General features: G+C 50.5%; 1 protein-coding gene across 1 annotated transcript in view; it reads left to right on the forward strand.

Moving 5' to 3' along the window:
* MYOM3 (myomesin 3) overlaps positions 1–9,148 on the forward strand; it is a 48,831-nt gene extending 39,683 nt beyond the window's left edge. The window contains exons 29-37 of the mRNA XM_046663134.1: positions 48–158; positions 2,133–2,220; positions 2,747–2,785; positions 3,032–3,140; positions 4,284–4,447; positions 4,627–4,663; positions 4,855–4,877; positions 6,560–6,615; positions 7,638–9,148. Of these exons, the coding sequence (XP_046519090.1) occupies positions 48–158; positions 2,133–2,220; positions 2,747–2,785; positions 3,032–3,140; positions 4,284–4,447; positions 4,627–4,663; positions 4,855–4,877; positions 6,560–6,615; positions 7,638–7,898 (888 nt within the window). The 3' untranslated portion in view covers positions 7,899–9,148. The remainder of the gene's footprint in view (positions 1–47; positions 159–2,132; positions 2,221–2,746; positions 2,786–3,031; positions 3,141–4,283; positions 4,448–4,626; positions 4,664–4,854; positions 4,878–6,559; positions 6,616–7,637) is intronic.
* Positions 9,149–15,843: the final 6,695 nt, after the last annotated feature.

Genomic DNA, 15,843 nt, shown 5'->3' on the forward strand with positions numbered 1-15,843 from the left:
AAAAAGAGAAAGCCTGATGGAGTCTCCTCATCCTCCACCTGCCTCAGGCGACCAACACCAAGAAGGAAACCTGCTTCCAGTGGTTCTTCCAGAAGAGAGAGACGCCGGCTGGTCAGTACGACCCGCAGACTGGAGAAGGGCGTCTCTGCATCGAGGAGGTGAGCGCAGCCGTGGCGCCGGCGCCGGGGCTCATGGGCTGGGAGGCAGGAGCAGGGCTGGGACCAGGCGGAGGCAAGGGAGGCGCTCATCCCAGGCTCAGAATTTCAGAGGGCCCATGAGAACTCAGCAATCAAGATAAATAATATTTCATGCAATATTTTAAAAAATCAAAATTGATGCCCCAAAAAAGATGAAGGGAAAACAATACCAAATTTTAAAGAAAGAGAGGGTCAGTATTCCTGATCTTTCCTTTTGTTTGGACCCCAGCCTTGGCCCTGCCACTGACTGTGCAGCCTTGGGCTGATCACTGTCCCTCTCTGAGCTCAGTTTTTATCTGTAACATGAGCAGTTTGGAAGGGATGCTCTCTCAAAGGTTCCTCCTTCCCCCTGCCCCCGACAGTCTAGGATTTGAGACAGGAAGGCTGGCTCCATGTGAGGCAGGTCTGGGCAGAGTAAAGCAGGCCTGGGACCCAGGCCTCCCACCCACGTCCTCCCTGTGGCCTTCAGAGGGGTGTGTCCTGGTTAAGATAGAAACGCAAGGCTTGTTCTCAAACACTCAAAGTTTTCCTGCCCAGCTGCTGATTTCTGTGGCCTCACTGGGTGCCCAGGAGGACTGGAGCAAACACAGGTTTGCTGACTTGGAAGGAAATAATGATTTCAGAGTCTTCCAAATCCTGACCAGGATGATGCCATGCTGGCCTTTGTCACCCGGGTGCAGGCTCCTGGCACAGGGCGTGGCATCCAGTAGGTGCTTAATAGCTACTGTGTCTTGTTATAACCATCCATCCCATTGGTGAATTTTCTGGCTTCCAAAGGGTTGCCTCCCTCGATCCTCACAGCGGCTGTAGCACGTAGCCAGGGCGAGGATGATGCCCCCATTTTACAGATGAGTAAACTGAGGCTCCGGGGGTTATGTACAAAGGCACAAGGCCAGAGGGTGGGTGCAGAAGTCACTCCCTTCACCCTCCCCGGGGTTTGGCTGGGACTTCAGAGCCTTCACTTAGGGAGGAGGGAGGGGATATAGGAGGGGGCTGTTGGGGTTCAGCCCTTCAACCCCCAGGCTCGAGATGCCTCTGCTTGGGTCCTGCCTCAAAGCACGCTATGCAGAGGTCGGGCGGGAGGCAGAGTGTACTCCCCAGGCCCTGAAGGAGGTGCTGTGGAGCAAGAGGCCACTTGGGATGTCGGGACTTGGCTTTAAAAACACAACCCAGTGGGCCCGCCCGGTGGCGCAGTGGTTAAGTGCTCACGTTCCGCTTTGGCGGCCCGGGGTTCACCAGTTTGGATCCCGGGTGTGGACATAGCACCACTTGGCAAGCCATGCTGTGGCAGGCATCCCACATATAAAGTAGAGGAAGATGGGCATGGATGTTACCTCCGGGCCAGTCTTCCTCAGCAAAAAGAGGAGGATTGGCAGCTAGCTCAGGGCTAATCTTCCTCAAAAAAAAAAAAAAAAACATAACCCAAGTTCTGGCTCTGCTGAGTGCTGGCTCAGGCATCATTTGGGGTTTACAATCATGAGACAGAAAGGACCCCTTGTCCTGGGTGGAAGGAGAAACCCACTTCCTTCTGGAGAAGCGCAGAGGGGTCCCCCCAGCGAGGGCCCCCAGGGAGCCGGGCAGCTCGGATGGAGACCTGCCAGGCTCAGACAAGCTCTGCAAGGCGGGCTTGCTGTGCTCTGCTCCCCGCAGCTCCCGCGACTCCACATGCAGGCGTTGGGTTCTGCCCTCGCCTCCGCCCAGCCCAGCCCACCTCCAGCCCAGCCAAGCCCTGAGCTTGGAACCAAAGGTTCTGGAGCTGGAAGGAGCCTTAAGATCACCCGTTCCAGATGGGTAAACTGAGGCCCAGGGAGGAGAAAGGCCTTGCCTGAGGTCACACAGAGCATTAGGGGCAGGCCTGGAGCCGAGGCTGATCTTCCGTCCATGGCTCCTTCTGGAACCCATGCTGACACTGCCTCCACTCATCCTTCTTTCCAGCTGGCCAAAGAGGACAAGGGAATTTATAGAGCGACAGTGTCTGACAATCGAGGGGAGGATGACACCATGCTGGACCTCACAGGTGAAGGTAGGAGCTGACGATGTTAGAGATGGGCCAGCAGGGCCACGGGGAGATCCCACTGAACCAAGAGACTGTGATATGACCTGCAGGATAAAATTTATGGGACCCCTGTGTCACTTGGGGCAAATGAGGCACAGGGAGGTTAAGCATCCTGCCCAAGGCTGCACAGCTAGTCAGTGGCAGGGGCCTGGTCTGTGTGCTGCTGCTCCCCATGTTCACTGCAGTATACCGCAGCGAGCCCAGGCTTCAAGACCCAAAGCCTGAGGGCTCCTCATCGGGCTGGTTGGCTCAGCCTCCAAGAAAATTGTCAAGTCAGCCCATTTGTCCTCCATCCACGGTGCCCCCCCGTCCCATCAATCACGGAGTACCCCAGACCCGCTGCACCCCCAGGGCATGGGAGTCATCCTACTGAGCTCCCTGTGCCCCGAGGGCTGCTCATGAGCTCCATCAGCCTTTTCCAAGGGTGTCCCCATCCTGGCACATCCGTAGGGCTGCCCTACGTCAGCTGACCAGTCTCTCTGTCTCCCTCCAGTCCTGGATGCCATCCTCACTGAGCTGGGCAGGATCGGTGGTAAGCAAGCCCCACTCTTTGCCCAACCCTGCCCTGATGCCAAATAGCCTCCAGGGGACCTCCCACCAGCCTTGGCTACCAGGGGTGGGTTTAGTTTCCAACCTCAAAGACAGGGGAGAAGTTCCTGCCTCCACACAACACTGCCTTCCCCCACAGCACCCCCAGAGCAGGGGTGAGCTGGCTGGCCCCAAAATGTGCTGTGCAAAGGGCCTTGGGAAAGACCTACTCTAATCCTCTGCCGCCTAGCCCTCTCTGCGACCCCACTGAAAATCCAGGGGACTGAGGAGGGGATCCGGATCTTCAGCAAGGTCAAGTACTATAACGTGGAGTACATGAAGACTGCCTGGTTCCACAAGTAGGTCGGCCTGACCCCAGGGCCCTCGCCAGGCTGGAGGGAGCTCAGCACCTTCCCCAGAGCCCAGTCCCAAGGGGTTGGCAGAGACAGGGTCTCCCCCAGTCCTGCTGTCCACAGAGGGAGTCAAGGATAGGGAACAGCTGCTAGAGGTTCCCCAGGGGAGGTGGGAACCCTGGTGGTAGGACCATTTTTCCAGAATATTCATGGCCACAGAAGGATGTTAGAGCAGCATCTGGGAATTGGGGGAGGGAAGGATGTAGGAACGAGGGACAACCAGATGGTCAGGTGGGTCATGGTGCCCTTGTGGGTCTTTGCAGCTTTTGCAAACTCAGGCAGCCAGGCTGAGGGGAGAGGTGCACACAGAGGGACCTGTGGGGCTGACAGCTAACTGAGGGCCAGGGCTTGAAGGCAGGATAGATGAGGTATCAGAGACTCAGCCGGGAACAAAGTGACCCCAGATAGTTTGAGAGCAGAGTTTTCCCAGTGCTTCTTCTCATTGGCACGCCTCAGCCTTGTGGAGCAGACGTTGCCACACCTATTCTGTGGAAAAGGCTAAACTGACTTGGTCAAGTTTGTCATATGAGTGAGAGCCAAGGCCAAGCTGAATTCCAGGACAATGAGCTCCTTCTCTAGCCAGAGGTTCTGAGCCCTGTGACTAAGCCCAGAGGTGTCACTTCTGCAGCACAATACTGGGGACAGGGGCTGGTGTCTCCAGGAATGAAATTTAAGTAAAGAAGGGAAGGAGTTTATACGGTTTCTAAGGGCTAGAGGAGAGTGATTGTGGGAAGAAACCCTGGGAGGGTTTAAGATAAGGAGCATGAAGAGGTGAGGAAGGGTGGAGGAGGTGGTGGTCACTGGCCCTCGAGCACGTCAGAGGCTCAGTCTGCAGGACACGTCACAAACACAGGCTCAGCACTGGCACATAGTGGACGACGTGCCACAAGGTTTGAGGAATGGATGATTGAATGATGAATGATGGATGGATGAGTGGATAGATGTTTATGGAATGTCTCATGGACGGTCACCACCTTCAACCCACGAATCTGGAAACAAATCCCAGGGGAGGAGTTCGGGGCGTGGGGTGTGTAGACCGCAGATAGCCAGGCTGAGCTGTGTTCACCGTTTCTTTGCCCTCACATTCAGAGAGAAACGCCTGGAGAGTGGTGACCGGGTGAGGGCTGGCACCACCCTGGATGAGATCTGGCTCCACATCCTGGACCCCAAAGACTCAGACAAGGGCAAATACACTCTGGAGATAGCTGCCGGGAAGGAAGTCCGGCAGCTTTTTACTGACCTCTCGGGGCAAGGTGAGCCGCCCACCTGCCGGTCCGCAGTGAAACCTGCTAGAAAACCCCATGGTCTTTTGGGAGGACTCCCATCTCCCCACCCAGTCCTGGCATTGCCCCAAGAAAATGCTGGAATGGGAGGCAAGCATGGAGGAACAGCCAGTGCTAAGCCCCTCTGTTCCCACTTTCTCTCCTCGCAGCTTTTGAAGACGCCATGGCTGAGCACCAGAGACTGAAGTGAGTTCCCTCTGCGTTTCTCAGTGTGAATCAGTGGCCCCTCTGGGGTGTGGCATGAGCTGTGCACAGGACCCCTTCCTGGGAGCCCTGGCCAGCTCCGCCATTCCCTTGTCACCCCCTCGCCCCCACCAGGGCAGGACTGTCCTTTAACAAATGGAACCCTGAGCCTTTTCCTTGTTTCTGTTTTTCAGAGCCTTGGCCATCATCGAGAAGAGTGAGTCCACCGATATTTCTGTGTTTTCGTTTCTGAGTTTCAGGTGGCTTCCCAGGAGCTCCCACCTCCTGGCAGGCTGCTGAAGTCCCAGCTCCCTTTGGGGTGTCTGTGGCTCTGGGCTGTCACGGAGCTGCCAGAGCAGTGGCAGCACAAGGGCAGACAGACAAGGAGTCTGAGGATACCTGAGACCACGGATGGGAGCCGGAAGGCCGGGGACAGACAGTAATGAGGCCAGCCTTTCCCAGTGAGGTGTGGGGAGGGGACGACTTTAAAGCTGAAGCTGGTTCTGGCTGTCAGGGCTCTGGAGCCCCATCTAATCTATGGCACAGCCCCAAATCCTGAGAGAGGCTTGACCTCTGAGTAGCCGGGGCGCCACCCCTGAGTCCACACGCTCGATCTGCATCAGGTATCCCCCGGCTGGTTCTAAACGGCCCCGTTCTAGGATCTGGCTTTCTGGTCTCACTGACCCGGCAGGTCAGAAGTGGGAATTTCCACGGGGGGAAGAATTCTCGCAGCGGAGCAAAGCAGCCCCTGACAACCTGACAGCAAGGAGGGAAACTGAACGCCTGTGAGAAACAGAGGAGAGATAAAACGCCGCTAGCCCGGGGCCGTTTGTGGGAGGGCATAATTCCCCCTACATGGCATCGCTGTTCTTGAGTGTCCACATCTGGCAGGAGGCGCAGACTTTGGCCTTCATACCTGTAATCTGGAAGGGGGCAGAGCGGGTGTAAGTGGCCCTGCATGAGAAGCCCTTGCAGGGGGGCCCCCTTGGGAGGAGGAGCGCGGCCCAGGACCGGCCTCAGCCCGTGCCCTGCGGAGGAGCCCCGCCTCACGGGGGCTCACACCACCCGTCTAATCACATCCCCAGCTAACGCCCCCTCCCGTCCTTGGTTGCTATGTCCCTGGAGAGGACGCCCCTTCCAGGACCCTGACAGAGGGAAGCTGAATTCACCATGTATGGTTGCTGGGGCTTGTGGAATGAAGAGTCAAGGGGAGTGAATCATTTCGCCCGCTGTGAAGGGCCTGTGAACACTGCTGTCCTCGGCAGCCTCCATCTCTGGGGCTACCGCCTCCGAATCCAGGGTCCTGCTCTCCTTACATCCACTGGACACACACAAGCTACTTTGAGCTCTTTGCACTTCCCAGATCCATGGTCCAAGGTCCATGCTGCCCGCTCCTGTTCCCGCAGCCTCTACTGAAGCATAGGGAATGTACTGGCTTTCTGCTTAGGGATTTACAACCACATTCTCTTCCTGCCCACCCACAATGGCCACCAGGTCCCTTGACCAGAGTCAGTGTCCCAAAAGCTCCATCCCACTTTCCCTGCCCCCCCTCCTCGTTCACTCCCTTGGCTGGTTCATCACACCTGCCGTGTGCATTTTGCCCGCTTAAGGCTCAGAGCAGTCTTACTCACCTTCTTTTCCAGTTCCCTCACTGTCCCCGCCAGGTACCACCAATCATGACGATGACCTCAAGTCAATGAGAGAAACACATGGTGTCCCCTATCTTCTATTTATGACGTCAAGGAAATATAATACAAATTTAAAGATTTCCACCCAAAATGATGAAATAGAAAAAAAGAAGCATTGCTTAAAAATAAACCTCAGCTCTGTGGAAACCTGCTTCTGGGAAGCAACCTGCAGGAAAACATCATCACTCAGGGTCTCGTTTTTCCCTTCCAGATCGCGCCAAAGTGGTGAGGGGCCTGCCAGACGTGGCCACAATCATGGAAGATAAGGTACTGACTGTCCCCAGCCCCCGGCCGGCGGTCCCACACTGTGTTCTGTCTGTAGCATATCCATCAAAGATCATGGATTGTAGCACCGTGGATTCCAGGGCCAGAGGGGCTGGATCCGCCAGAATCTGGCCAAGTGACCACACCTGACTGATTGCGAATAGTGTAGCGTAAAGGACAGACATGGAGCCCGGTGTCAGGCCGATGGGCTTCCTGCCTCAGCTCTACCCCACCTCTCGAGGGCACCTGGGGCATCATGACTTCTGTCTGTGAACTTCAGTTTCCACAGGAGCTGAACTAGACGATCCCTAAACGCTCTTCCAGAGCTGAAATTATGCAAGTCTAGTGTTCCAGAAAACGATAGCCAACATTTTTATGGTGCTTACTTTGTGCTTACTTTATTTTATTTATATGGTGCTTACTTTATTCCCTGTGTGTACATCTTTTAGCTTGTTTAACCATCAAGGCAACCACATGAAATGGGGTGTTATCACTAGTCACACTTTATAGCTGAGGAAACTGAGGCCCAGAGAGGTTAAGGGACTTACCTACAGTCACACAGCTTGAAGGGGCGAGCTGAGGTTCACACTCAGACTCTGAGTGTTTGACCGTTGCACTATAGTGCTCTGCGTTAGAGCTTATTCAAGAATTTTCAAAGTCAATTCATAAATCTTTATATGAAAGCAATTTAGCTTTATTTGCATGGTAAAGTCATCATGACTTACATATGACAAAAAGCAATGAAGCAAAGTTCAGGCCATTCTGTGGCAGATAATTGCTAGAGTCATAATGGTCTGAGATTCTAACTAGTAAGAATTCCCATAGAAAAGTTGAGGATGCAGGATGTGGGGTTAAAATAAAATGTCTCTCCCTTTATGTCATCCCTTAATGGGTTACAATAAAACACGTGTGATGAGCGCATCACCAGGAGCAGTTTGTCCTGGGAGCTGTCTGGGGGAGTGAAGGTGAAGGCCAAGGCTTCTTACAAGGAGGTGAGGCTGAGGGTTCCCTTCTTGTCCTTTCAGACTCTGTGCCTGACCTGCGTCATCTCAGGAGACCCCACCCCTGAAATCTCTTGGCTGAAGAATGACAAGCCTGTCACCTTCCTTGACCGCTACCACATGGAGGTGAGGGGCTCAGAGGTCACCATCACCATCGAGAAGGTCAACAGTGAGGACAGCGGACGCTATGGCGTCTTCGTCAAGAACAAGTATGGCTCCGAGACGGGCCAGGTCACCATCAGCGTGTTCAAGCATGGGGAGGAGCCGAAGGAGCTGCAGATGTGATGGGCATGTTCAGGCACAGCCTGAGGTCTAGTCTGCATGGACCAGTAGGGTCAACCAGTGGGTCGCAGCCTGGTACAGGCCACCAGGGTACAACAGGGGGGACGGGGACAGGGTGGAACCTGGGGATATGGGAGTAGGGGTGGAGTGGACACACCAAAGTAGAGAAGTAAAGACCTTGTTGGGGTCCCGAGAGACCTCTAGGATAGCAGGATCAGCACTGGACTTGGAATGGAGGACCTACGTGCCAGACTCGATTTCACCTTTAAACCCTCCATGAACCTTGCCTTTCTCATCTATCACATGAGAATTCCTTCTCCTAGGAATCGTTTATGAAAATCCTTTATAAACCATATACCAGTGGTTCTCAATAGGAAGCAATTTTGTCCCCCAGGGGACATTTGGCAATGTCCAAATTTTGGGTTGTCACAACTGGGGGTGTCTACTGGCATCTGGTATATAGAGGCCAGGGATGCTGCTAAACACCACAGCTCCCCACCGCATAGAATTATCCGACCCCAGATGTCAGTAGTGCCGAGGTTGATGCCATAAACTGATATATCACAATATGTCTTTTTTAGGATACTTATTTTCGGTTCACTTAAGTTCAGCAAACATTCATTTGAAGTCTAGCATGTGCTAGGCTGAGGATGGCATTGGGAGCACAAAGATAAATAATATGCAGGCCCCGCCCCCAAGGAGGCCTCAGCCCAGTAGGAGAGAGAGACCTGGGTGCAAATGATCCACGACAAGGCAGATGATAGGATAATAAGGCAGGTCCACATGAAGTGCCAGGAGTGGTCAGAGAAGGGAGGTAGATGTTTGTCCCAACTGGGGAAGGTGGGCTTTAAAACGCCTTCAAGGAACTAGCATAATTGGTGTCAGACCCTGAAAAATGAGTCCGATTTGGCGATGGTAATGGGAGGAGGAGATTTCAGGAGCAGGGTATGGTGAGGGCTGAGGAGGTGGGGTGTGGCTGCCAGGGCGGCCTTGGACGCCAGGCTGGAGAACTGGATGACCTTCAGAACCTCTTCCAGCTCGGGGCCTCTGCCTGGCGTGACCGACCCTGGTTGACCTTGCTTGATGGATCTCCATACAGAGCTGGGCATTTCACTGCCCTCCAATTTCCTTCTGTTTTAAAATAAGATTTGGAGGAGGTGGGGTTTATAAAGTTATTGATGTTTGTTGTAAAATTTTAGAAAACTCTGAAAATTCTAAAGGAGAAAATAAATACTCCCAACACGGGAAGATAGTACCCGTGTCTGATTTCTGACAGGACTTCTGAACTTAAGGATAAAATGAGTCACTCCTACATCCACCGCCTACACAGGCAGCAAGGCGCCCTGGGTAACTTACATCCCCAGCGGCTCGTGTTCCAGGCCACCTGGTGCAGTCGGGCCAGGTGTTCAGTGAGGGCATGGGGGCCGGGGGACCTGACCGTGCCCTGACCGAGAGTGAGTATGGGGAATTGTGCAGGTGTTGGAGGCAAACACACCTGGGCTTGAAGCCACACACTCGCTGTGTGATTGCGAGCGATTCTTGTCCTTGCTCTGGGCCTCAGTTTCCCATCTGTAAAAGAAGGCTGAAAGATTGTGTTTGAGGGCCATTCCAGCTGACATTGAGATTTTTATTACCTCTCAGAATTTGATTCTCCTTTGCTTTGCTTTTCTCCTGATGATGCGGTAAAGAGAAAGGCTAGACCCTAGCCTACCCTCCCACGCTCATACTTGGAATCTCAGAGGAGAGACTTGGCTTCTCTCATACGTCAATGAAAAACATCACCAATTTCAAAGAAGTCAGAAAGTGCGGTATCCGTGCACTTTCTCCTTAAAACCAGAACAGCCTCAAGCATGCTTATGTGTGCCCTTCGTGTTCACACAAGGCAGTTTCCCTTCTCCTTCACCTGATCGTCACCGCAACACACGGAGGTAGGCAGAGGATGTGATGATGGCAATAAATCACGTGGGCACTACATTTAAAAGGTTATGAAGCATCAAATGGGACAGTATCATTGGCCCCATTTTTACAGAAATGCAGTTGAGAACCCGAGGGTAATTGGTAGAGTCAAGACAGGACCAAGAGTCCCCAGGTCCTGGTTCAGAGGATGCTCTGCTCTGCCACACTGCCCCTGAGCACGGGGCACGGGAGCCCGGAGCCCAGAGGTGAACCACGCCTAAGTTCTCAGTAACCACTTGAGAATTGCCAAAGTAATGAGCGAGCAAATCAGCGAGTGGTTGGGCTAATGGAGGTGGCTTCTTGGCCCCATTGTCCAGAGGGTAAAATTTTCTCCACGGGAAGAGTGGGAGGGGAGTGATAACACAGCAATTTGTCGTGAACTGTTCCCTGAGAAGCATCCATCCCTCCCATTGGCCCTGATGGAGCATGGCCTGGGCGCCCCCTGTTGGTGGGGAGTGGGTTTGCACTCTAAGAAGCGGCTCAGAAGCAGTGCATTATGGGGCTAAAGATGCTGCAACTCCGTGATTTGGTGACTTGTAGTCAGCTGGGGAGCCGAAGGTCATTCCTGCTCTGCTGCATATGGACAGTTTCTCTTTGGCCAGTCTCCCCAGATAGAGTCCCCAGGGCAGCATCCTCGAGCAGCCTTCCTGAAGACCCTTGTTTGCTCTGCTGTCTTTTCCCTGCTCCCACCTCCCAGACCCCCCATCTCGGCTGGTTTCTCGATTAGGGTCCTACCTAGGAGGACTGTGGACAGGGCCGATCCCAGGAATGGGGCAGTGGGGATGGACGTCCCTGAGAACTTCCATTGTTCTCTCTCTCTCAGCTCTTCCCACTTAATCCCAATGAAACCTCAAGTAGCCCACAGGTGAGAGAAAGTGGGGGGAACCTTGCTAAAGGATGTTGTGATATAATAAAAAATAAATATTTGGTCTTTCTCCCTGGTTTCTGACACACACCTCCTAAAACCCTTGGAACCTCCAGAGAGATAAGTGTCTTTTGTATGCTAATAAGATGACTCATGACTGGGGGCCCTTAGATGGGTCCAGATGGGTGCTCGTCACCAGAAAGACCAAAACCTGAGTAAAGAGTTGGAACTTTCTGTCCAGCTCCTGACCTCTGGGGAGGGGAGGGAGCTGGAGATTGAGTTAATCACCAATGGTCAATGATTTAATCAATCATGCCTAAGTGATGAGACCTCCATTAAAAACCCCTAAACAACGGAATTGGAAGGCTTCCGGGCCTGTGGACACATCGAGGCGCTGGGAGGGTGGTGCACCCAGAAGGCATGGAAGCTCCATACTTGCCCACATTCCTTGCCCTTATGTATGTCTTCACTTGGCTGTTCATTTGCATCTTTTATAATATTCTTTATAATAAACCAGTAAACATAAGGAAAATGTTTCTCTGAGTTTTGTGAGCCATTCTAGCAAATTATCGAATCTGAGGAGGGAGTATGGGAACCCTCCATTTATAGCCAGTTGGTCAGAAGTATAGGTGGTGACCTGGGGCTTGAGACTGGTCTTGTAAGCAAGGGCAGTCTTGTGGGACTGAGCCCTTAAACCCGTGGAATCTGACACTTAATTCTAGGTAATTAGTGTCGCAATTGAATTGAACCGTAGGACACCTAGTCAGCATCTGGAGATTTGGAGAACTGGTTATTGGTGTGGAAAAAACCCACACATTTGGTGTCAGAAGCGATGCGAGCCAAAACAGCTGAGTTAGGACTCAACCACCTCCCCATGGGGTCTTTTCCATGTTCATCTATTCCATATTTCCTTAGCCCAGGGTAGGTGGCAATGGCGTGCCATCATCCAATGAAGCCAGGCTCACCAGCCTGACCCATTCACACTCTGCAGTCTGAACCACTGGCCTTGACCTTACTCTCCCCTTCCCGACCTGTTCCCAGTGGCCTCCACCCCTGACCCTGGCCTGGGCTACTCCCAGCATCATGCCTACTGGACCCTCTGGTTCTTCCTTACCTACAATTCCCACTTGCTCTTTGTGGTATTCTTCTACTGGCTCGTCCTGAGGAAGATCTCAGTTGGTCTAGCATGATCCCTGTATCCTGCGTGGGGGTACCAGGAACTCTGTCTCTCTTATCTGGTGGAGCCCATCAGCAAACACAGGACCCTGGGGACCCTCTGCAGGGTGTGCAGGTTGAAGAAAGAACAGCCAGTCAGTGGGTTCCCCCTTTGTCACACCACCTACCACCCCTCCCCCACTGCATCCTGCCACCTTTCACATACCAACCCTGGGTGCAATCCTTGGCCTACGGCATTGAGAGCAGTAAACAGGAAGGGCATAGGGAGCAGGCCCTCTGATGGGAATGATTGGCCTGTGTAATAATTAACCTCTACCCACTCAGCCTCAGCCACCGCACTAGTCAGATGCTTTCAATACCTTAAAATGCTCGAATCGCTTCAAGCAACTTGGGTGACATTTTCATGCCAAAAATAGTTTCTCCCCACTCCCCAGATGTCTCTAGCTAGAGGAAGCCAGATATTTTATTTTCGGCATTTGAGAAAAGTATAAGTCCTAAGGCCGGAGGAGTTTCAGCAAAGGAGCGCCCAGGGTTGACAGCAAAAACAAATTGCACAGCCGGCGAGAAACGTGCCCCTCCTCTCCCGGGCCTGGGCTGATTTTTCTATCATCGCTTCCTGTGCTAGCAGATCTAAAGAAAGAGAAACACACGAAAGCCTTTTCATTCCAATTATAGAAATGTTCATGGTGAAATGAGTCTTTGGGTTTGCTTTAAAATACTTTAGTTTAAAAAAAAAGTGGGAGGGAGGAAGGAAGACAAATGAAAAAGTTAGCAAAATATTGATGATGCTTGAAGCCGGGTGATGGCTACACGGGAGTTCATACCATCATTCTCTCTACTTTCATATGTGTTTGGAATTTTTTCATAATAAGAAATTTTAAAGACCCCACAGGAAACAAATCCTCGGCTGTCTTTTCATCTGGAGTCATATTAGGTATTTATCCAGCAATTAGTCAAGGATATTAGATACAAGCAAGGGAGCACAGAGTTCTTCTCTTGCAGGCAATTTATACAGCCTGTTATTTTTCAATTGCACTAATTAAAATTAATGGTCACACAGATGCACTACAAGAAATAATTATCAAGTGATGGCTGTAGTTAAAAAAAATTACACATGCAAATGATTCGTCGACTCTGCATTTGTTCAGCACAACCTTTATTGAGCATGCTATGGGGCAGGAACAGACAAAATTAAAGGCTGGTGCTATAATCTGAGATCCGGCTTTGCTGTACTCAATGTGTACTTTAACCAAGTTATTTAACCTTGGTGCGTTGCGTCTTTAGATGGAGGACGACTGTAAGAATTAACTGAGGGGACGTTTGCCACAGTGTCTGATAGGAGAGAAACAAATGATGGATTTCCCCACTTGCTCATTCCATGCGGGGAGGGGAGAGTCACCGTCTACTGGGGAACATAGCCGGGTTAATCCAGCTCCCACAGAGTTCAACCATTCTGCACATTTTTGGATGTTGACGGTACAGACGCTTCCAGAGACTGGAGCCCACAACCTCACAAGGGATTTTTTAAATAGCATTTGTTGTATTTTTTCAATGATAGAAATTATAATGCTTAGTGTAGAAAAATTGGGTGAGACAGAAAAGAACCAAGAGGAAAAGTAAAAATATTCGTAAGCCCACCAACCAGAAATAAGCACAGTGGAAGACACTGTTTCTTAACTAACCTAAGAGATATTCTCACCCCTTTCCCGTTGCTGCCTCCACTCTAGAGATGGGGAAGATACTTACTTTCCCAGGCTTTCTTGTAGGCAGGGCAGCCACAGGACACGTTTCTTGTCAGAGACCTAAGCAGAAATCTGCTGGGGCACCATGGTAGACTCTTGATGTTTCTGATAAAAGGGGCAGACTCTGCAGGCACCAGGCTACTCCATTTCCTCCCTCCTGTCTCAAATGTGGACATGATGCCTGGAGCTGCAGCAGCCATCTTGTGACCATAAAGAAAAGAGAATCACAGAGATGCCAGCCCTGACATCACCAAGCTGCTGACGCCAGGCCCTAAGACTCTCAGAAAACTTACGAGTGAAAAACAAACTCCTATATGTTTAAGGCACCCTAAGTCAAGTTTTCAGTTTCTTGGAGCTGAAAGCATTCTCAACTCACAAACCACTTTTTAACATTTTTTTGGTGTATTTCCTGCCAGCCTTAACAGAGTTAGGAAATCGGACATGTAATTTTACACTCTGGGTTTTTCACATGCCATTGAATCATAAGATTTTCTCACATCACCAAAAAGCATTCCAAACCCCCATATTTGTGTTTCTCTATCATGTAATTACGTATCATTTCCGTGTTGCTAGAAATGGTTTCCATTTTTTCACTATTGTAAATGAAACTGGGATGGACATCCTTGTATGTAAATCTTTGCTCGCATCTCTGGAAAATTCTCGGGATAGATTCTAGAAGGGTCAAAGGGCATGAATTACTAGACCGAAAACAGACTAGCTACATAGCAAAAATGGAAGTCAGCAATGAGTGACGGTACCCTGGGCCTTCCCCTCAGGGACACAGGTCAGCAATTAGTTGATCGGCCAACACACATTTATTGAGTAGCTATTTCACTCCAGGCGCTATGCTAGGCATTGTCGATACAATGAAGACCAGAACAGACATGGGCTCCCACACGGGAAACGCCGTTTATCAGATGGCTACCCAGAGAATGGCGGCTGGGTTTTATTGGACTATACCCAACGGATGAAAGGGCAAGCTCACTGTAAAGTTAAAAATAAAAGCCGAGAAAAATACTTGTGATCTGTATGGAAAATATGAGGTTAATATACTTAATATAGAATTACAATCCAGTCATATCATGAGCGGTATGCCGTCATCAAAAATGATGCTGCAAAAAAATATTTAGCGGCATGGAAAGATGTTCAGGATGGGTTTTAAAAATCAAAAGGCAGATTTCAAACAGTATGTAGACTGTGATCTTATTTTATTAAAATAAAAATTGTGTGTATGTTAGAAAAATGGAAGAATAAATATCGAAATGTTAACAGTGAATTCTCTGTGTGGTAGGATCCCAACTGATGTTTGCTTCCTTATCAATATTTTCAAAATCTCTATAATAAAATTGCGTTATATTTTAAACAGGAACAAGACTTGTTTAAAAGAAACAAGACTGTTGAATGTTCTAAAAGCTACCACACATATCTGCCCCATTTCTGCCAAACTTCCCTCTCCTTATTCTCTGTGTTCCTGGTTCCAAAACCCTATTTTGCTTTCATAAACCTTTTGTCAATGGTCCCTGGCACCCTCGCTTCATGATCTTTTGAGATCTAGTGACTTTTTAAAATTTCAGATATTGTATTTTATAGTTTTGGAATTTCCATTTGGTTCTTTTTTATAGTTTCCACTCCTCTATCAAAATTTTCTATCTTCTCCTTCATTACAAACTTATTTTCCTTTTCAGCAAAAAGCATTGCTATAATCCTTGCTTTAAAATTATGTGGTCATCCCAGGGTCAGTCTCTGTTGAGTCTCTTTTCTCTTAAAAATGGATCACATTTTCCTTCTCTTCATGTGTCAAATAATTTGGGACTGCATCGTGAAAGTTGTGTTCTGGAGACTCTGGATTCTGCTATATTCCTCTAAAAAGCACTGATTCTTGTTGGTTTGCCAGGTAATTAACTTGGTCGGACTCAAAACACAACTTCATCTTTGCGCCAGCAGCTCAAACATCAGTTCATTTCTTTCGTCCTTGGCGGACCTGCTTGTAGTCTGTGCCCTATGCGTGTGACCTGGAGGCCAGCCAGGGATTTAGACAGAGTTTGTAAAGAACCTGCGGCTCCTCTTCTCTCTGACTCTCACCTTCCCGGGATTTCCCCCTCACTTTCCAGTGGCTGTGGTGGCCCTCAACTCTGCCCTCTGGGTTTTCAGGCCACAAATACTGCAAGTTTTCTACTGGAGGGTTAGACACTCTCAAATGCTCCTGACT

Source organism: Equus quagga, chromosome 5 (assembly GCF_021613505.1).
Source record: "Equus quagga isolate Etosha38 chromosome 5, UCLA_HA_Equagga_1.0, whole genome shotgun sequence".
In the NCBI taxonomy this organism is placed as follows: domain Eukaryota; kingdom Metazoa; phylum Chordata; class Mammalia; order Perissodactyla; family Equidae; genus Equus; species Equus quagga.